Here is a 23,446-nt window from a genome sequence, read left to right as displayed (position 1 = left end):
AAGCAAACTCAGCAAGCTATGTGAAGCAAAGAAATGCACAGTGTGGTCATCCTTTATTCAAAGGTGCGACTTCACCGACTTCACTACCAAGGGATGATCCATCTATAACGATGGAGGTGAGTCCGTAGTGTGGTAGGGAGTGGCACAACTGTCATGTGATACGGCAGTGAGCCTGGCAAAAATGGGAGTGGGGTAGCGGAGTCGGAGTATAGCAGGCACGGATAGTGACAGTAAGCCGTTTGTGTGCCGCCGCGCTACAGAAGGCAGCAAGAGAAAGAGGAAGAGGGAGAGGGGGGGACCGGGGGCAGCAAGGACTGTGGCCAGAAGGATCATAGTGATCAAGGAAACAATGGACAGGGAGCGCAGGAGTTAGTGGAGAGGAGGTGAAGGGGCAAGGTAGGGGAGGCGCCAACCAGAGAGAGCGGGAGGGTGGAAGAGCAGAGATACTCATGGCTTGGAGACCAGGTGCTCCACCACTGAGGAGCCAGCAGCAGGCTCAAACCGCAAGGACCGCCATGTCAGAGAGGAGAGGTGCCAGTGGTGAGGAGTTGCACAGGGTGATAGGGGACGTCAAACAAAGGAGGGTAGTGGCTCCTAGAGTGATGAAGCTTGGCAAGCTGGTGCCAGCTGCCATTATTTGAATAGGGTATATATCAAGCCTTCAACTCAGTTTTACAATATTTCACTCATGTTCCTCATTGGCTCCTTTTCCACTCTGCTATTTGCCGTCTGTGATCCTTGATTGTTTTTGCTTTCTTTCCATTGTGTTTTCTGCGCCTACGTTGTGTCATATTTACATTTTCATCACCGGGAAAACCCTTTGAGAGCGGATTATTGTCCAGTGTGTTCTCTCAAAAACAAAGGTAATAGAAAATACATCTCTTCTGGTTTATCCCGGCTATCTTATGTGTGTGGGAGGAACCCCCCTATCTCTCTTTGCCACTTTTACTCTCCCCTCTTTCCCCCGATCTCAGTGAGATTAATGTGCATTCTAATTTTTCTGTGCCCAAACTGGTTCTATAACTAAACTATGACTCAAACTCAATACAGGTAATGCCCGTGGACATCTTATTCTCACGTGGTTTATCCCCTGTTCTAGGGCCACTATTTCTGACTGATGAAACATCTTATGGCACTGCTGTCCTAGTGGCACAATATGTGACCGTAAGTGGATCTGTGGACTTTGCCAACCCTGTCTGTGGACTGATGGCTGATCCTCCTGTCCCGGTGTGTCTGTAATTGATGTTTGATCTTCAGATACCCCTCTTCCAGTGTAACTTTGTAATTGAAAGTTGGGTGTTTTGTCCCTATTTCAGTGTCTGGGACTGAAGGGATGACTTCCCGATACCACTGAACCATGATCATTCTCAATTGCTGAGGAAGAATGTTCCTCTCTTGGTGTCCACATGCCAAATGGTCGCCCCCCTATCCTGATGTCACTGTCCTTAGATGGGGGTTGAGGATTGAGTTACTGGAACCACTGTTTCAGTTTCAAGGCGTGTGTCCGTGTACTCCATGGACATCGTAAATAGCATTTGTTGAGCACACAACAGAGACCTTGCCAGGTAGGACAGGGTCTGCAAGGCCACATTTCAGACATTCCAGAGTGTGATATCTTGTGGCTGGTCTTATTGTACATACCTACTCCACTTGCCATGGACAGGTTATCTGGAATGGACTTGGAAGGGTCCGCTACATCTTCATAACTATCGATGGAGTTGGACCTATCATGGACAGCTGTAAACATAGGTAAGACTGTGAGTATACTGCATATTTACATGACCTACTGTGCAACATTTATACGCACGGCCAAGACAGATCTCTTGCAGCATCTTTCATAGCCCCAGCACACCCAGACAACCCAAACCTCACTTAACTCAAATAGTGTCTTCCTGATTGGTTAACAATTTCCTGGATGCTGACATTCACCACAGATGTTTATAAATGTATATAATAACCATAAAACTCCATATAAAACATCACAAATACACTTAATTCCTACAAAGTAAACAAACATATTGTGTTCTGAGCTTATTAAATTACATACAATTGGTTCAAAATTATTCTCTGCCAAGGACTACCCATAATCAGTATTTGTTTATTTTAAGTGCCCAGTGGCTTTACCCAAAGGGTTTCAAATAGCTTTAGTAAAAAAGTACCAAATGAAACAGAATACACGGTAAGTACACACCTGAGGCCTAGGGAACGCTCACAATAAGAAGGGAATGAGGAAACAGTGGAAGGAAACAGCAGCAGGAACTGAGCAGTCAGAAAGAAGAGGAGAATTCAAAAAGTTAGGTGCAGGAAGAGATAAGTGGGTAAATGAGGATGAGGCATATAGCGCGTATGGAGGAGCTAAGCGGGCCTCAAGAGACAGAGCCGAAGAGGCGGGCTGGGATATGGACAGTAATCTGGAAAAAGAGAGCGAAGAAGGAGTCAGCCCATGAAATGGGAATGAAAATAAAGTGCCTGCAGAGGGTAATAGTGAAGAAAAGCTGGGGAGGAAAAGAGCGTGAGATTGGCAAGAATTGGAGAACCACATATAGCTTGAAGAAGAGGAAGAGCTCAAGCTGGAAGCCCTCTAAGAAGGTTGAAGCAATAGTCGAGAAGCGTGAAGAGTAGTCTAAGACTGAGGGTTTTGGTGGCAGTGGATATTAGAAAGGGACAACTGTGCTTATGTTGTACAGCTGATACTTGCACGCTGGAGAAACTAAATAATAATGACTGGAGACAGTAGGGTAGGGAGCACTGCAACTGCGATCCGAGCGAGAGCTAAAAAGAGGGACATGGAGGGGGTGGAAGCAGGGAGATGACACAGTGGAAAAGAACATTTCTTGTTTGTCAGAATTGAGTTGAATATTATTGAATAATAACACTGCGTGTTACCCCACACCCATATTCCATCAGACAACAATACAAAAACCACAGACACACAAAAGTGATCAGCAAATACGCGCACCCACAAATACCCTGAGTGCACACAGAGAAAGACACACAAAGTGGTAACATTGAGAACATTGGAAATGAAAAAAAAACATTTGGGACTTAAAGAAAACAAGCTTAAGCTGACGGAAGTAGCATAGCGAGTCCACTGGTGAGGGGAAACTGACACCCAACAGTAAAGTTGGTGCCGGAACACTGGGTACATTGGGTTCTGCTGGAGTGACATGTTAGCGTGTAAATCCGGCATGTTGACTAGAAAATAAAGCCATAGGGTAGGAGAGCACACACTGTCAAACTAACATACCTACATGGTAAAGTAGCTTCAGCCAGAGAGAGGAGAGAACAAGACAGAAGACAAGAGTACATTGGGGACAAGAAGGACACTGCTGATGCCCAACAAGGAGTGCTAGAGAAGACATGGCAAGAGAGAGAGAAGGAAGCCCAGGACCAAGTCCTCCTTCCCATCTCAAAAAATCAAAGAAAAGACATGAATCATGGCACTGGGAAGAGGATCGCACCCAATCCGCCCACTTCCTGTACACATCTCTGACCGTTCCTGCTTATCTGTTCCCCCTTTCCTAAACTTTCATCCTCAGCTTACCTTTCTTTGGGGGTGCTGGTCCGAAACCCTGTGTGGAGCAAAAACAGTCCAATTAGAAAGCAAGCAATGTCTTATTGCACTGCATGGCTGGCATATTCATTACTTAGTGCGCGGCACCATTCCTTCGTAGTACTGTAGCATTGAGGTCTTCTGCATAAACAGGAAGGGCCTACCTCTTCTTTTACCACACAGGAAGGTCTGCTCAGAGAACGCAAGCTGCATGACATTGAAGACGTATTTAACATAGGTCTGCAATTCATACATCAGCAGCTGTGACATGCAGTTTCTAAAAACCCAGAACATAATTTCACCAGTCTTGTCATATGGCAGCCAGATCTTTCAATCAATGCCTCATAATTTGCATTTGCGTGGTTATCATCATATAAAATATCAAAATCACCCCAGGAAGTGCCAACGTACCATGATGAACTCCTAATGAGATTGGATATGATGAGCCTCACTCTCGCATAATGCCTTGCCCACATCTGACCAAAACACAGATGTGGGCAGGCGGCAAACAGACGTAATAAGTACACATCAGTATCCAGTGATATAATTGCTGGAAATAACATCGATGGTGACTCAATATTTTTTTTAAAGGCACTATCCGACACTTTTCCCCAAATATTCTAGGACTGGATTTTGTTTATTTAATTGTTTATATAGTTGCGCCAGTACTAAAATATGTTGGGAAGGGTGATAAGTGTCTTTAAAAAAAATCGAGTCACCCTCGATGCTATTTCCAGGATTATATCACCCACATCCTGAGAACCACACGTGTTAAGTCACTTTGTGAACTGCTCCGAACCAATTACGTTTCAAATGGGGGAGGAGAAGAGATTGTACAAACCTGAACAGGGGCGCCTCCTCAGAGTAGCTACCAGAATCGGCGTATGTAACCACTCCCAATACATGTGCCAGTCCTCTGTGCTTGCTCATGCGCTGCTACGCTGTGCTTTAATCAGGGTTCCTAGTGTGTACTACTTGTGAATGGGGTACCTGTCGGTAGATAAAGCCAATCTGCTGCACATGCAAGTGTAACAAATTTCTCAGAAAGACCTCCATGAACAGAAAGGGGCAGGAGAGCGTTTGATTCCTTCGAAAAATGAGGCGGTGCCCTGAGGGTGCTGTGCCTGGAGGAACAAAAAGGACCCGTTGGTAAAATTGCCGTAAAAGGATGGGGCCTCCACCTGGAGTGAATGCGAAGAAAGCTCCAGACTCCTCCTGTGGATATAGCAAGAGAATGGGCAGAGGTGCAAAATCCAGTAAAACCATAAACACAAATGAACTTGCAATGTGAAATAATGTGTGTACACAAAGAGTGTTTTGAGTGTTTTGAATCCTCCTTGGGGGATATTTCTCTATTTCTTTCCTTCCCAACAACCAGGAATACCCATATGGTACAACCGCCCTACCTTTGCAGATAGCAGAAAACACAATAACAGTTGAAAAGGGCACTTCACTCCAAATGAAGTGTTACACAAATATGGGATTCTTTCTTGTCCCTTTTTTTCTGTCCCATTTTATCAGTTCCTCAACAACAGTCCAACTTCAAAGCCCTGGGTAAACTTTTCATTTCAAAGAGGCACCGGCCCTTACTTAACTTTAAATATTCTTTAACAACAAAAATGAAAACCTGACACTAAATGTCCCAACTAAAACAAATTTAGTCGAAATGGGGTGAATTTATCAAAGAGATTAGAAACCTATATGAATAACGGTAAGATTGAAGATTTTCTTTGAAAGTGAACACGTAAAGGCTTGACTGACTTTATCTGGGAATGAGAAAACCCCAAAAAGATAATAAATAGGCAGAATACCCATGCTCACGCTTTCGATTTGGAGGTGTGGAAGCGAAAGAAAAAACATAGGGTAGAGTTGGCATCATTACGTCATCAAGTCCTTGATAGAGAATCCCATACTAAAAAAAAGAAGGCAGCAACAAGAGGTCTGAAAAACTGGTTGCGCAATCAGGATTTCCAAATGATACAGCATGATGGGGAGAGGATGCTGCATACACTTACCAAGTGTAACAACACCAGACATTGTTGGTCTATAATTAATAATGACATGACTGATCAAATTGAACTCCAAAGTTATTCAGTAGGAGTATCAAATAGGAAGCAATACTGGGCTGAAATGTGTGATGGGTACCTTATAAAGAATGAGAGTAGGGGCCGGTCCCTTGACTGGGATGTCGAGTTTGTACAGGAAGATATTGAACGCCTTAATAAAAGGGCGTCAAACTCTCACCCAGCAGGGTTTAACGGACTTACAAACGTTATATTCAAGTCGAATGTTGATGTGTGGTCCTTGATGTTAACATCACTATTCAAGGATATTTTTTAATCCCGCCTAATGCCTGCTTCTTGGCGTGACTCAGTGATTGTCCCAATATTCAGTAAGGGCAATCGGTCTGACCCTAACAACTACAGACCGATTGCCCTTCTGGATTGGGATGGAAAAAGCTTTGCAGGATTGGTGTTGAAAAGATGGAGTTGTGGATCAAGGAAAGGGGTATTCTACCTGGAAACAAACGTGCCTTTCGAAAGGGGCAATCGACTACACTGAATGGACTGCTTTTGTCAGTGATGAAAGATGGTAAAAGGATCACGATAAGGGCTTTCCAAACCAAGTTTATGTTGCATTTATTGACTTCTCAAAAGCTTAGACTTGGTGAACCGTAAACTATGATGAGCTAAGTTGAAAAAGTGGGGCATCCCTCCAGCTCTGCTGGCCATCTTAGAGTAAATACATGAAGGAACCTCAGTAAGGGTCAGGCTTGATGTGGGGGGATCTCTCTCAGGAAAATTCCCCACAAAGAAAGGTTTACGCCAAAGCTGTGTATTTGCCCCGTGTTTACATAACTTATACTTGGCTGACTTGAATGAGGCCTTGGGGAAGGCAGCCCTGATTAGTCCGAAGGTGGGGGGGCTACCCAATTAGTTGATTGTCCTACGCGGATGACGTGGCACTTCTGGGTGGCTCACCTGTTGGGCTACAGAGGCTGTTAGGAGCCTTGAGTCTGTACGCAAAGACGAATCACCTGATCATTAATCCCAAAGAAAAGTAACATGATTGTGTTAGTAAGTTCTAAAAAGAACAGTAGGGGAGTGGGTTGGACCATTGACAATATGAAGGTAGAATCTGGGGAGACAGCAGTATATTTGGGCTTTAACCTGTATAGATCTTCGAATTGTTTGTTAACGGTCAAGAAGCTTGAAGGAAAAATAGATCAATTAGCCTTCCAGATGAAGCGGATACAAATTAAATTATGCACATTTTCAATTAAGCCCCTTATTCTATTTTATGTGGGGAAAGTGATAACGAAGATCCTATATGGTATGGAAATCGACTGTGCTTGTATCCCAATAGCTTTACTCCGATTTGAATTAGGTCTTCTGTCATTGCAGTATCGGTTCAATTGGCATGTACTTTCCCTTATTGCTAAAATTTTGTCAGCAATGAAAAACACTCTTTATACGAATCTAAACAAGTGTATGACAAAGAAAGGTAAACCACTCCTGGACATGTTATCAGTGTCAGAGAGATTGTTAGCAGACATCGATAAAGACTGCAAAGAATTGGTGGAGAATCCACAGAGTATAAGGAAGGTATTAAAGGAGAGGGACTGGATTGCAAACATTGATCAGACAAGAGGATATAAACTCTATTCAACCTTTTCAATGGTGGTTAAACCATTGGGACAAATAAACTATCTTGCCCAATCCTCTTGTCCCATCACAAGACAGCGATTTCTAAGATTTAGTCTGAACTTTTTGCTAACAGGGGTGGTAAAATGTGCACGAAGCAATAAAAAGGACAAGGAGGACAATGCCTGTAGGCGTTGTAATAGCAAGGATAAATCCAGAACTTTGCATCACATATTTGTTGAATGTTCAGGTATGAGGTCCATAAGAATGACATTTTTGGGTCGTTTCTTCAGCACCTCGAGTATACTTGTTAATGTTGATAAACCTATGGAATCGCATGTGTGCGGATTCGTAATTATTGTTAATGCATGCTATTGTACAAATGTTAGAGGAATTGGATGTATTTGTATAAATGGTTGATACGTTCGGAATTGGATTATATGGAATATAATTTTAGTGGAATGGAGAGTTATGGACATGTTTTATTTTTGAAGATAAATGTATGTGGGCTGTATATATGTGTGTTTTATTTTGACAAATGTATTTAAAGTGTACATAAGTTTTTAAGATCAAATTTTGTTCACATTCACAATAACTAAAAAAACAAACGCTGCCTGAAATCAAAAGATGAAAATAAAACCATTTTGGGGCCCCAGAATGAAATAAAAGCTTGCGTACATGTCTCCTGGAAGGCCTGCTGGCTTCTCCCCATCTCTTGCTGTGCTGCAGACTTTCAACTTCCCTGCGAGGGACTGCTGGTCCCGGAGCAAGCGCGCAGCAGAGGCTGGTGGGCTGGGGAAGCTCCCTGCCAGTGGAGTGTTGGGGAGGTGGGCAGTGCTGGCTCTAGCCAGTGCTGGTGGCCATACAGATGCCAGAGGGGCAGGACGTGGAGGGGGGTGGTTGGGAAAGTTTCACTCACTTTCCTATTGTCGAGGAGGCAGTAATAGTGAGTAGGCCACTCTGCTGGCTTCAAGTAAGTGTGGGTCCAGTACTGTCACATTATGTAGGGGTCGGCAGAGCTTGCTTATTTGTGTGAAGCAGAACTGATGCTGTTCCCTTTTAGTTTTGGCTAATAGGTGGTGCTGAACGCGATACCTTTAAGCCAAACTATTGTAATTAAAATAAGAACTTTAACATAAGAGCTTGAAATAGGGGCTTTGAATGAGGCACTCTAATGCTCTTCAATGCAGCTGACATATGAGCTTGGATTTGTCTTGTTTGGCTATGTGTCCCACCCATTTAACGCCCATCTCTAAGTCAAATCTTTATGATTTTGCTCCCATTCCCACTGATCTTCCCTCAAACCCCACCCCTTTTTGCACTCTTTACTGGGCTGAATTTGTCAGCAATTGTTTTCTTACAGAGCCGCCATCTTGAAATGTAGTTGTTTACAGTTTTATGTTGGTATATCACATCCAAACTTAGAATGTTCCGTTTTGATTAAAGTAACTTATAAAATGGAACCGTTTTTTAGCATCATTTTTATTTGGTTGTAAAAAAGGAATCCACTACACACATTTTAAAAATCTCTATTAATATATTTATCATGAAAACATAATCATATTTATTTGTGTCGATGCCACCTTAGAGCTGGGAGTCTGGGACTCAGTGGATTGTAACGAGCAGTGGGGGTCCCAGTTATTAACTTTGCCTCTACTCGGTCAGCAGTGCAGTCTCACGGGCCACCTCTGAGAATGTCAATGTGGGTCTCTTTTTCGTTGTTGGGAGTCCCAGCTCTGAGGTTCCCCGACTTCCTCCCGGCACAACTTCCCCTCTCCCACTCTCTGCAGGACTGAGCCTGGCTGCAGCCTGATGTTGCCAGAGCCCAGGGCTCACTGCCGGCTCCACAGCATGTTTCCATTAAGGCTAGATGGCTCAGAGGGGAGGGATCTGACAAAAACCCAGTGTCTCCTGCTAAACATGACACAAGCAATGAAAACTGAAGGCATTGACATCTTGGGGGTCAAATGCAGTGTACAAGTTACAAAATGAATGCGAGCGCATGGATTTGTTTTTATCATATTATGAACAAATTATTCTGATGTTTTAAAATATTTGAAGTTATGCATTTATGAGACAAAATAAAATACCAAAGACAACTCAAACTATACAAATGAACAGTCCTCAGAGCAAAAAAGTTCTCCTATGCCACAAGAATAGGTTCGGCAAACCATCCACTGAAGGAACTCTTCAAAATCATCAAAGAGATTTTTAAAAAAATTCTTCCTGCAAAAATTCCACCACCCCACCCCAAACACTTTGTGACAACATCACCAACCACCTGAAAGCAAACAGACACAAACCATAAACCTACCCCAGGAAAACACAACCACGAATGCTGGACCACACACTGGGCGAAAAACACAGATTACAGCAAAACTCGCCTGCCTAGAACCAATCATAGAAGAAACCTTTGCCAGACCGATCAAGGACACCAACCTCGCATGATCTCCAAGGGACCCCTGTCACCTGGACATTTTCAAAGGAATCCTCGCACACAGAACCCCGGTGCCACACTACCGCAACCTAATGAATTTATCACTCAAAAGAGGAACAGTACCATCCTCCTTCAAATCAGAATACATTAAACCACTGATAAAAGGAATCGGCGCAGAAAGCCCAAGTAACTACAGACCGATATCCAACCTGCCCTACCCAGCAAAGATCTTGGAGAACCATGTCTACAAAATCCTCCTTAAACACGTTGAAATAAACGGAATACTCAACCAATCACAAGTTGTCTTTAGACCAATAAGAGGAACAGAATCATCACCACTATCGATATGGGACAACCTGAAAATAAACGCAGACAATGATAACCAATCGGCCCTCATACTATTTGACATATCAGCAGCTTTTGACACAATCAGCCATGCAACACTAATAAAAAGATTGATGGCATGCGGCATACAGGAATCCACACTAAAGTGGCTTACCTCATTCCTAATACCGCAAGCCAAAAGAACCTACATACCACCATTCACCTCAAACACCAAAAATATATCCTCTGGTGTACCACAGGGTTCCAGCTCACCCCTCTACTTTTCAACATCTACATGTGCCCATTGATGAAAATCAGTAGAACCCACGGATTTACCAACTACAACTATACCAATAAGACACAACTGATTGTGAAAACAAACAGAACACAGGAACAAAATACCAGCCTCAACAACTGCCTCACAGACATCTACAATTGGATGACAACAAACAACCTCAAAATTAACCCGTCAAAAATAGAAATAATGCTGTCACCCACAGAATTCGACAGAGGGAATCGAAAAGTGGACTATCACTGGAAACTCAAATCAATGCAACCACCAAAAAATGCTTCTTCCTCCTACGACTGCTCTGAGGATTACTCCCTTACCTCTCCTTCACCCACAGAACCCTCACAATCATATCCCTGATACTCACAAGAATTGACTACGCAAGCAGTCTCTACCTAGGAATGCCGGAAAGAATTACCAAGAAACTCCAACGGGTGAAAAATGCAGCAGCCCGGATCCTATTAAGACTAAACAGAATAGACCACATCACTCCAGTACTGAAAACCCTACGCTGGTTACCAGTAAAAAAGTGCATCAAATTCAAAGCACTCTGCATCGCCCACGAAGCCTTGCCCAGACAAGGAGCAGAATTCCTCCAGGACAAGATTAGCCGGTATCGCCCAGGAAGGGAACTAAGATCCAGCAACGACCTACAAATAGAGGCAAAACATCGGAAAAAAAGGAAGTTCGGCGGAACAGCGTTCTCGCATCTAATTGCTAACATCTGGAAAACATGCCCAAAGAAATGAGAACCACAGAAGACCACATCACCTTCAGGAAACTGCTCAAAGCCTGGCTATTCAACAGCCAACGATAACCTAGAAGGGACATCGGCAACAACAATACCACAGAAACAACTAGAGAGGAGACAAGATGAGCCAAATGACCCACAAACAAGAACCTGGCTAGATACTGTCAAGCGGCATTCAAAGGACCACGCCAAAGCCCCCAACAAACTGGCAAACTTTACTAACCCTTTTCCTTCCTGCTTCTTCTACATAACTGACGGCACTACACCAGATGCTGGACCAGCCACACCCCACATAAACAAACAGAAAACTATTAATAGGTCCACACCTAGAGTGAACCACACACATAGTCCAGAAGCTATCAACATTGCAACTACACACCAAGATGCTGGACTATCTTGCAGCTACGACTACCTGTGACTCTGGATCCCTTATGCACACTATCTAACAAGTGCACATGACCAACCCATCATAACCACACAACACACTAACACCAACACAAGACACTACCATGCAACTGAGGCACAGAATCTTAGTCATACAGATGCAATGCATGAAACTTTGCACAAACTACCACCTGCAAAACAACACCCACAGATGCCAGTTCCTCCTGGTTCTGAATCTTTCGTCTCACCCTTTTCACATCTAACCCCCCACCCTCCTCTCTTGGAGAGCCATACGAGTGCCTGGAGACTCCCCTTGGGTAGTAGCGGTGCACAGTACAAATCAATATGACATAACATTTATGAAGAAATACTTTTTCAAAAACACACAAGTTCCTTGCACCTTAATGCCACAGTAGGATCCACTCTCTAAGCTCTCTTTTCCACTCTACTGTATCTCTATGGGGTTAAACCTGTGGCTTCAATATGTTTACATGAAAAAAAGAGGTTACTTCTTTTATATGACGAAGGGCACTTGTGACACTGGATGCACACGTACATTTATGTGCAGTGTTTTTCCCCCCTTTTCCAGCCCTATTTATCTAGAGCTGCACTTACGATGTGAAGACAGTAGAAAAACAATCACTGCTGTGAGGCAGATAATAACCCAACTAAGACAAGCATTGTCAATGCCAACAGTTTAGGCAGGGAAAGGCACTTACCAGTCACATGCGTAGTGGTGTTAACTGGACATTGATGGTGCAAGTGGTTTATGGTGAAAGGGTCGAATGCAATTGTTTCAAATGCAATAGTTTCGAACCAAAAGGACTGAAGAAAATGCACGTTTAAAAAAAAAAAAAAATTTGGGGGGGTCCCCCCGCCGAACCCCCGTTTATGGGGTAAAATCAGTTTTTTTTCCCTACATGAAAGCCAAAAATAAATAAATACATTTAAAAAAAGGCATTCGACTTTTTTTTTAGGTCCTTTTGTTTCGAAACTATTGAATTTTGAAACAATGTATTCGACCCTTTGACTGGCATTGGTGCGAGTACCTGTGCAACTAACAGTGCCTGACAAATGCATAATACTGAAACACAAGCGAAAACTGTTGGCATTGCCAATGCTTCTTTCCTCTTATCTCCTGTGGTGTTGTCGGGCGGCAAGGATGAATTTTCCACCCAGACCGCAGTAGGCAGAGCACCAGGGACTTCGGGGCACTCAGCATTAATGCACACCGATGATCCCTTGATGGTTGGTGGGTAGATTGGCTCGCGCCTACTTACTTTAGATGCTCTCCAGCAGAGTCAGAGTCGGGCATAAAATTGTCTCAGGCACCAATGAAAAAGTAGCCCACAATTGCAAATGGCAATTTATTTCTTTTGCGACAGTGTTAGCTTTCGCCGTGCGTATATAGCCAGGATATAAAGACAAATGAAGATGGAGTTCAATAAGACAAGGAGATTTCAAGTAGAGCTGTTGTCTCTTTATTTTCTAAGCGCGAACTAGCGCACGGGCGGGCGCTCTGCACATAACAAACACGTGGGTTGCAACCCACACCATAACAATAGAAAGGAGACAGGATCTCCTTTTCCAAACATGAAACAACAGAAACAGGATGTTGTGGGATACAGAGAAGACATTACGGGTCTGATCCACGGAAGTGTTTTATAATGGCACAATCTCATTGGAAAACGTTCTTTGAATCAGGCCCTACATCTCCCCCTTGCTTAGCAAGAAATGTGGTGTCTTAACCCATTTCTTTGATCCACCGCCAAGGCTTGCGGACCACCCTTCGAGAGGGGCTGCGCAGGCAGGGAGTGTCATTTGCGGTGCAGTCAATGGCACTGTCATCAGCGTCCATGTCCTCTGCTACGTATTCAGAGCCGAAGTCAGAGGATTCCTCTCCTATGGGACCACTGCTTTCATAGTGCCTGTCGCCTTCAAAAGTTCAAAAGAATGACAAGTTTCGGGTGGCAGTGCCGCTGGGACTGGCTGCAGTTATCATGATCCCTTGTATGCGAGTCACAGTCATTGGTTCTGGCTTGAAAGCAGGGACATCTTTGGCATCTTGAGTCTGTCGTACCGGTACCTGCTCTCCTACTTGGAAATTGTTGGGTTTTGCTCTTCTCCGTAGATCGGCATATTCCTTCATTTTGGTTTTTCTCTCTTTGTCTTTTGTCCGTGCAGTGTCGGCAAATGTGGTAGGGAGAGAGACATTTGGATTGTGTGGGAGTGTAGTTCTTACCACTCGACCAAACATGAGTGCTGAGGGACATGTTCCTGTTGAGCTATGTGGTGTGTTTCTGTAGTCCCTCAACAGGGTACATATTGCCTGCATAAATGAGCCTTTGGTAATCGAGCATACTTGGAGGGTGCGCTTTAGATTGCCCATAAACCTCTCCACTGTTCGATTTGCCTACGGCCACAGAGGCTTGATCTTGTGATGTTGGAGACCAAGGTGCTCTGCAAACATGGCGAAATCCTGTCTGTTGAAAGGAGGGCTATTGTCAGATTTCACAATGGATGGAATTCCATAATCCCCAAAAGTTTTGTCCACCGCTGGTACCACTGTCTGGGTGCTGGTGGAGTGAATTCGAGGAACCTCCAGGAATCTGGACATTTCGTTGATGATCACGAGTACATACTTGCCATTGGCTAATGGGCCGAACATGTCAATAGCAACTTCCTCCCATACCTGCCATGGCATCAATGACATCTTGAGAGGCTCAGGGAATGTGCGTGGGGCGATTGCCTTACACGCAATACATTTGCCCAACGATTGTTCTACTCTTTCGTCCATCTGTGGGAACCACACCTAACGTTCTAGCTGACGTTTTGTTGAGACAATTCCTCGATGTCCAGAGTGTGCAATTGCAAGCACTTGCTCCTGCAGACTTGCTGGGATGACCACCCAGTTTTCTTTTAGCAATAGTCCTTCTGGAGACATGGACAATGCGTGTCTTATGAGTCTGAATGTGTGAAAGTGTCTCACTTCAGCTGTGGATAAGGGTCGACTGTGTTTGCTTTTGACATGCCACTGGCCTGAGGTCAAGTATTCCTGTATCTTCTGGAGTAAGTGGTCATTCATCAAACCCTCTAGCATTTGTGCACTCATGATGGACTTGGGGAGGGCATTTCTTACCAGATAATTTATGTACTGGTTGGCTTTGATGTACTGTCTTTCATCCTGAACTGGAAGTGGATACCTGGATAGGAAGTCCACCGGGTTGTTGTCTTTCCCTTGTGTCGGTGTATGATATTGAACTAGTATTCTTGAAGCCCGAGTCCCCATCTTGCAATGCGTGGTGGGATATTGGCCGTTGGGTTGCCATACATGGTGGTGAGGGCTTGATGGTCTGTGATAATGGTGAAAGGGCATCCATACAAGAACAGATGGTAATGTGCACATGTCCACACAACTTCAAGGCTCTCCTTCTCCGGTTGAGAATATGCACATTCTGTTGCTGAGAGGCTGCGACTTGCATATGCTACTATGCGTCTAGGTGAGTCAGGTGAAGCTCCAGGTTATGTCTGAGCTAGGATCGCCCTCCAGACTGACAGGGCTGGCATCAACCGTCACTTCTGTGTTGAGGTCCGGGTTGTGATACGCCATGCAGGATGCAGACTCAATATGTTTTTTAATTTCCTGAAATGCTTCCTCGCACGTATTGGACAGGAAAATTCTTGCCCCTTCCCCATGAGTAAACAGAGGGGCATGGTCACTGACGCAAAGTCCTGAATGTATTAAGTGCAGTAACTCGCCATTCCCAGAAACGATCTGACTGCAGACACGGAGGTGGGTGTTGGGGCTTCCACTAAGGCTTGCACTTTCTCCGGGTCAGGTTGTAGGCCGTTGCTTGAGAATATGTGTCCAAAGAACTTTAGGGTCGATTTGCTGAGCTCACACTTGTCAACATTTAGTGTTAGATGAGCATCCTCAAGTGCCATGCCTACTCTCCTTAATGTGTCATCATGTGCCTCTTGTGTGGTACCGAATATCAGAATGTCATTGCTGCAGTTTAGGCAATGAGGGATATGTTTGATGAATTTCGTGTTGAAATATTTCAGAGGCCGACGATACTCCAAAGCAGAGTCTTTTGTACCTCAAAATTCCTAAGTGCGTAGAGGAAGTAGTAATGTATCTGGAGGACGGATGCTTCCAGTTGGTGATAACCGTTATTTAATTCCATTTTTGAGAATACCTTTGACCCGTGTAATAGATGCATCATGTCCGGGGCGCTAGATGTCGTTCCCTTTCTATCGCTATATTGGTAGCCATCATATCTACGCAGATACGGATGCTGGTGTTGTTCTCCTCTTTCGGCACAGGCACTATGGGGGACACCCACGGTGTAGGCCCTGATGCTGGCTCAATAATGTCTTGTTCCAACAAAGACTGTATATCATCTTCTACATGCCTCTGGATGTTGAGGGGTATGCCCCTAGTGTTGTTATCGGTTGCATTTTTGTGTAACTTGATTTGTTTGCCTTTGAGTTTTGCAAGGCCTTTCAACAGTGTCGGGAACATTTTCTTTAGCATGTCCTTCAGGCTGGTTGTATATGCAGACATGATCTGGTACATTACATCGATTAAGCCCATTTTAAAAGCTGATTGAAAGCTGAGGATTCTACCTCCTGGTACTTCATCTTTTATCACATATATTTTGATTTTCAGACTTTTATCTTTGTATTGACAAGTGGCTGTGAACATGCCTTGACAGTGGAGGGGTTTGTTCGATCTATATGGATATATATCATTGTCTACTTTGCTTAACTCCTCCTTTTTTACCAGTGACCCGTATGTGTCTTCATTAATGGTGTTTACTGTCGCTCCGGTGTCAATGAGGAATTCACGACTCTGTCCATTAATCTGCAACAATAATGTCGGACTGCAGTCGGCGGCAGTGCCGTTCACAATGGCATGTACATACCCTCTCTTCGTATCTCCACTCAACGAGGAGGAGTGTGAGTAATGTCAGCGTTGTAGGGATTCATCCAAGTACCTGGTTTTCTGTTGTGGCGGTTGTCTCTGTGAGTTATTTCTGCTCCTGTATCGACTGGAGTTGTCCTTTCTGTCCTCCCGCCTGTCTCTGCATGACTCCTCTCGTGATCCGCTATGTGAGCTGCGTCTGCTGGTAGCAGGAGATCATCGCGTGTTTGGTCGTGGACTTTCCCGCCTTGAGCGACTGCCATCTTGTTTTCTGTAGTCTCTGCTGGATTCTGCTGGCTGATAAAATATTATGTTATTGCAGACTGAATGGAAGTGGTTTTCACCTCCACATTTGTCACAATGATGTGCTAAAGCCGGGCACGTGCTGACATGTGGGAACTTGTATCCACATCGATAGCACTTTTTCTGCTCTATGGCACTTTCCGATGTGCGAATGGGGCACAACAATGCTGGCGATGCAGATTGTGTTATTTTAATGTTGCTGAGCGATTCTGTTTGTAAGGATACAGTGGAATCCGCTCTGGCGAGCTGTAGAATTTCATCTACGGTTATACTCTTTTGAAGCAATTTCTTTTCTTCGGATCTCTGGAGATTCGCAGCCCGCGATGGCTTGTGATTTGAGTGCTTCTTCTGTCGAGCATCGGTCAAAATCACAATATTTTGCTTGTTTCCAGAGTTTCATTACAAGGTTATCCATGTTTTCACCTTTGTCCTGCATGGTCGTATGGAATATATGCCTCCTGTAGTCCATGTTTTTGAGCGGTGCAAAATAATTGTTCAACTAATCAATTACGCCTTGAAATGTGTCAGTAGTGTTTTCAAAGACGATATGCCTTCCCACTGGGCCGAGAGAGTGCATTAATATTCCCCTCAGACAGCGTTCTTCTCTGACGCCTGTCGCATCAATATATATGTGCAGCTCCTTGAGCCACCTGGCCCATCTAGGCACCAGACTGCTTGTGCCCGAAATGTCAAAATGCTACATGGCCATGTCCTGTAACTGTAAGGAGTTATGGCTTCCCTCCTCTCTGAGTAAAGGATTGCGGGGTGTGGAGCTGGATTGAGGGCTTTGTGGGCTGCTATCTGCCTAATTTCTTTACATAGTGGTGGTGCCCGGTAACGTTCAAACGCTCACCTTCAATGTTGAGGCACTCAATCTGTGAAGCTTGCCATGTTGTTCTGGGCTGGATGCTGTAGGATTCTAAGGAAAATGTTCTAGGGCATGAGTTCTGTGCAGGTCATTGTTCCTGGCATGGAAGAAGTGGTGGTTTCTTGTGCAGACGTCTTATCAAAAGTGCTTGATCATCAATTAGTCGTTTCTGATTTGTGGAGGCCGCCCTTGATCACTGGGCTGCCAGGTTTCCTGTGTGGCAGTGCTTATTTTGCAGATGGTTGAAATCGGCGCGACCAGCACGTGTACTTTTCTGCTAGCGCACGTGATATACATTTCCTCCGTGGCAGCGACTCTACTGTCCGTGTGAGAGGCTCAGTGTCCTTATGAGCAGCGTGTGCTGAAAGAACCGATGTGGGGCAAGGCTTTCCGTGGCTCCTCAGCGTGTGGGAGTCTCAGCGGCCTTATGAGCAGTGTGTGCTGAAAGAACTGATGTGGGGCGTGGCTTTCCGCCACTCCTCAGCGGTCGCGTAGTGTAGCAGGATCGTGTTTGATGCCCTGCGGCGGTCATCCGATGTAGCCAGTGCTTTTGTTTAAGCGGACTGTGGAGGGCACCGGCTGTGGTGTCGGAGCACTCCTTGGTGTTTACCTCATCACCATAGTTAGCCTTCGCTGTGCGTATAAAGCCAGGATATAAAGACAAATGAAGACAGAGTCCAATAAGACAAGGAGACGTCAAGTAGAGCTGTTATCTCTTTATTTTCTAAGGGTGAACTGGCACACGTGGGGGAGCTCCGCCCAATTCAAACACGTGGGTTGCAACCCACACCATAACAATAGAAAGGAGACGGGATCTCCTTTCCCAAACATGAAAGGGGCTTATTGTTGTTTCAAAGTATCAGCCAACACGTGTTTCGACCCAATGTGGCCTTCCTTCATGGAATTTATTAACTTCAATGGCGGCAGCACTGTGATTGGGCACTGCATCAAGGGGCAGCACTGCAGGGCTCCTGCGACACTAATGCTTCAGTTATTTTTTTATTTTACGAGCGCACTTGCTTGCGCTGCCCAAGACGATGCTTGTGGACACACTGCGGTTCTGTACCGAAATCAGGCCGCCATAAAGGTGAGTCTGAAACGAGTTCTCATATGAGAGAAATTATCGTTTTGAACTTCCTTGCAACAGTAGATAGAACAATGGCGTGATTCTATTTCTGTTTTAGATATTTCTCAAACTGCGGCATCTTTGAATTTGCAACACCTTTAACGTTTCAAATACAGTACTTGGGTGAGTCCCCGCTACATATATTATATATATTCTTTATAGTTTCTTGGGTGACGAACCTTTACTCCATGGCACAGGTGACAATGTGTGAATGATCAGTTTATATGGCTCTGCTGGATGCTACAGGTCAGTGTCCCCACTTTTGGAGGCGATTCTGCCCGCGTTGTTGCATGAAATAAGAACTGGAATCCACTGTGGAAAGGTAAACGATCCCAGACACGGTCATGGGCCAGGTGTAGAAGGCCTGCCAAATAGCTAAATCACTAAAAGGTTAGGCTCTGCACACAGGCAATTAATTTCGCACTTGTAGAGTGGCACAGTGATCGAAGATGGATAATTTGTATTTTGGTGAAAAACACAATCAGGTACAATTGTAATGATTTGGGCAAAGCGGTGGGACCAACTGGTGATGCTTTTAATGGCTGCTGGTTACACCTAAAATAACAGGAATGTTATTTTCATTTCTGCTAATGCTTTGATGTCCATCGATACAGATAGACCATTATCTATTCCAACTAAGTTTTGCTCATTATTTTTTCTCCCCCCGCCCATTGTTTTCTCTTTTGTTATTTTCTCTTTTGCCTGGTTTATCAATTGTGACATCTCTGTAAACGGTATGGTTGATCAAAATGTTCAGCTCTTTTACAATGTTTTCTTTTCATGGCCTGCAATGTTGTTTTGGATTTTGAACACGTCTGTTTATCATCCCATTATGTGTGGTTCAAATTGTGCTTCCATGTCTATTATGCTTTGGATTTGGATGCATTAATCCACAAATTATGATGAGGCACGTTTTTTATGTATCTATTTTTTGCATATGTCCACTATTTGATATAATTTGAATTTGCATCATCCCTGAGGAAGACCCCACTGGGTCGAAACGTGGTGGCTGATACTTCTAGGGAGGGTTTTGCTTAGCAGGCTCATTGCCCTAGCCTCAAAGGGGGTGGCTCCCACTAGGGAAGAAGAGACGAAGTCGCCATATTCGTCACAGCAGCCCCAGAGCTACACCATGTCAGGTGTCAGCCGATGAGGTGATATGCATTTTGTTCATGTTCTCTACAGGATTTTCACTTCTGCTTGGGCTGATCCACTGGCGGCCATTTCATAGAAAAGGGCCAATCAGGTAAGTGCTCATGCCCTAAAATCCTGAAATAGAGGCAATGCATTTTTTTCCTCTTAGGATTTGTTTACATTTACTAAAAAAAGGTAGTGTAAATGGAAGTATCTCTCCACTCCCGAGCTCAAACGATGAGACACCTGGCCTCAGGTACCCCAGCAAGCCTCTGGGTCAGCAGTCTCTGCTCCTGGACTTCTGGTCAAATATTCTTTGTTGTTGTTGGTTGATTTGCCAATTCCAACAGATCTGGTCTTGCAGTTACAGCCTAGCTTGATGTTAATCGCTTGGGCTTAGACTCTAAGAGTCCCTCTGTCGCTCTGTAGCATTTATTCTCTAGCGAACTTGCCAATTCTAATAGATCTAGTTCTTCTTAGGCTACTTTTAGCCCCACTCTTAACTGCTCTCTCAGTGTGCTTAGAGTTGGGCTCCACCAGATCTTGCCCCAGGTTAACCATGCTTACAGCTGCCACTGGCCCACCATCTTGACCCTTCCCCAGAACAGATCCCACTGCCTACACCTGCCAATTTCTGTTCCTACCTGTACTCTTTGACGCTCTCGTCTAGGTCAACCTTGCATGCTTAAAGTATCCCCGCTCCCCTCTGCCAGTTGTTTCTTTCATTAATCCTGTTTCTTACTTGCCCATCTCTTATTCTATCCTCCTAAATAAGCCCTTTCCAACTTCCACTGTCCCTCCTAATTGAGCACCCTTTCCCTGCTCCGATGTTGACCTCTTTCCTCTACACCCATGGGTGGCACCAGCATTGGGCTTGGAAGGGCTGAAGCCCTCCCACTTTGAAGCAGAAGGGGTCACTCTGATGTGATGTCCAGCCCGCTCCGACGGCAAGAGATTGTCAAATTTCTCGCCTCGGCATACTTTTATGTGATGGCCCGGAAGGGGCACCAAACACAGTGTGAGAGGACAGAAGGCTGCCGAGGCATCAATAGACCACCCAGTGGTTTTCAAAAATGGGGTTTGCTCTCCTGAGGATTGAAGGGGGGCTGGCACCGGCTCAAGGGGGCACGAATCTCAAAGCCTGAATCACCACCTAAACCATTTAGGCTTATCTGCATTTCAATTGAGATTCTGTGCACGTTACTTCCAGCACAATAATGGAAATAAGAACAGCATGAAATAAAGTTTCAGGCTGTGTTTATTTCACAGTTACTGGAGTCAACAGCAGAGTCCCCTGAAAGGAGAACGCTGGCTGAGACAAATGTGACTGTTAGAGAGAGACCAAAAAAAAAGGAACGGAGCAGGGTTGGACTGGGGCATACAATTGTCTCGGGCATCAATGCTAAAGTGGTCCACATTTGCAAATGGCAATTCATTACTTTTGTGACAGACTGTTTGAATAGTACCCAAAGGGAAGTCTTTTGATAAAATGTGATACAAATTGTGAAGCGTAAAGTATATTTATTCTGCAACAATGGTCAAAACTACTAGCCGCATAGTGAAGCAACTCATCACACTGGCCCACATTGGCCAAGAACGTGGCCCACACTTGCATTTTGCATGTTTGGCCTATTGCCCTATAGGCCAGTCTGAGCCTGGAAGAGAGAGAAAACAAACTGGAAAGGGGGTGGCAGGAGGTGATAGAGCAGCGTAGGACAAAAGTGAAGGGACAGAGGCACTGTTATGAATCAGTAGCACATACAGAGCTAATGGGCAAAACAGAACCAAAAGGGTGAAGCACACCAGCCACATACATGTAAGGGGCCAAAAGACAAGGGCAAGAGAAATTGAGACAGAGAGAAAGAGACAGGATGAGAGGTCAAGGGATACAGAGAGCCAGACGAAGAAAGGAGTGAGAGAGACAGAGAGAGACAGATGAAACTGAAAAGGTGGGAAATTAAGAATGATAAAGGAGATATAATGAGTAAGAGCGAGCACAGGGCAAGAGAATGTGAGTGTTAGGGAAGCTAAAGATTGAAGGGTAGGCAGAGGGAGAGAGAGATTGCTCTGGAGACGGGGAGTAAGAGAGACATACACAATTGGAGGTGAAAATAGAGAAGAGTAAAAGGAGGAGAAAGGAGGGACAGAAAAGAGATTAAAATGAGGTGGAAGTGAAAGAAAATGAGAGAGGGTAAGAAAGAGAATGGGGGGAGGATGATCCAAGCGACAGTCATAGAAAGAGTGAGTGGAGAGACAGAATGGAAATGAGAGAGAACCAGGACACTGCATGAGAGAATAGTAGACATAAAAGGAAGAAACTAAATAAAATGGAATGTCAGGATGGGAGGAAAAGAAGTGATACAGAAGGAACAGGAATGAGTGACAAAGACAAAGGACACTAAATAGTAAGGAAATTGAGGAGAAAGTGTATCAGGTATGAAAGAGGGAATATGAGAACACAAAAGCGATTTTGAAAGAGTAAGAGTACAAAAAGGACATCCAATGGAGGGGGAGAGGGAAGGGTGACAGAACCGACGAGGGATAGAAAGAACAGAGGAGGGAGTGTGAAGAATTTAGAGATAGTGGAGAGAGAGCAAGGAAAGGCGAGTGATGAGGAAAAGAAGAAGGCAGTGCAACTAAAAAAAATCCCAAAATAAAAAGACATATGTTCTGAGCGAGCCTGTTCCATGCTGTGTAAATTCCATCCTCAATGATCAGGCTTTGGATCTTTTAAATTTGAAACATGTGCTCCCGCCCATCCACCTGCAATGAAACAATCTGAGACAATTGGTTTGATGAGCTGGCTTTGTCCCCTCTTCATTCCTCCTGCCGCAAAAGCATTCTATTCAATTCTCGTTGTGTTGTCCTCCTAGGTATGCATTTACACCCTCCTAGCCAACCAAATGTCATTTTGACCTCAATAGGATACCCCTCAAAAGCATACAAGGTTGGCCTCCCCATCAAGACTGAATTGGGTTAGTAGTATGCATTAGAGTGGGTAAAGGTGGCATCTTGGCATGCCGTCACCCACAGCCAGCTCCTGGGCAAGGGGTTGCTCGGCATACCACGTGCCTCCCTTTGCACATGCCAGCTAACCCCATGACCAGAAATAGGTGGGAGGGGGGCACCTGTAAAAAATATTGTTCAAAGGGGGTTGGCATAGAACATTTGAATACCAGTGCCCTATAATTAATCTGTAGGCTTAACTGCTGAGCTAAGCTTTTAGATGGACCACACCTCCAATGATAAGCCTCTTTGTTAAACTGCATAGCTTCTGAATTGTGGTGAAAGATGCATCGAATAGGCCAAAGGAAGTTGAAATAGCTATTGAGCCTCCTGGGCTCAAAGGAAGTCAACAGCACAATTGGTTTAATGGCCACACTAACTAGCAGCTTTCAAAACTGCCATCCAGAACCCCTAACATTTTGAGTCTGACTCTGCTCCTGTATCCAACTCTTTCCTCCAATCTTCTCTTTTCTCCCCTCATGCCTCTCCCTGCTTCTCACTCTTTCCTCTACTTGTTCTCGCTCCGTTCCGACCGTACTGTAGGTGGCTGGCCCCTTTTTCTATCTGCACCCATAGTCATTTACCCTCATTACGTGGTTGTGTATTTGTGTGTTCGCACGGACATGTACCTATGGCCTTGCCTTTACGATTAGTCAGTCTTACTTGGCCCACACCCCCAGCCCTGGTGTAACTCAATTAT

General features: G+C 44.6%; 1 protein-coding gene across 2 annotated transcripts in view; it reads right to left on the bottom strand.

The window, feature by feature from the left end:
* Window positions 1-23,446, bottom strand: part of PTPN18 (protein tyrosine phosphatase non-receptor type 18) — a 674,845-nt gene that overhangs the window by 18,649 nt on the left and 632,750 nt on the right. For both annotated transcript variants that reach the window (XM_069647567.1, XM_069647566.1), the window contains 2 exons: window positions 3,545-3,572; window positions 1,642-1,737 (listed from right to left, as the gene is read on the bottom strand). In XM_069647567.1, coding sequence (XP_069503668.1) covers window positions 1,642-1,737; window positions 3,545-3,572 — 124 coding nt within the window. The remainder of the gene's footprint in view (window positions 1-1,641; window positions 1,738-3,544; window positions 3,573-23,446) is intronic.

This window comes from Ambystoma mexicanum, chromosome 2q, assembly GCF_040938575.1.
Source record: "Ambystoma mexicanum isolate Mex_15411 chromosome 2q, UKY_AmexF1_1, whole genome shotgun sequence".
Lineage (NCBI taxonomy): Eukaryota > Metazoa > Chordata > Amphibia > Caudata > Ambystomatidae > Ambystoma > Ambystoma mexicanum.
This window is presented reverse-complemented; position numbering and strand designations above follow the sequence as displayed.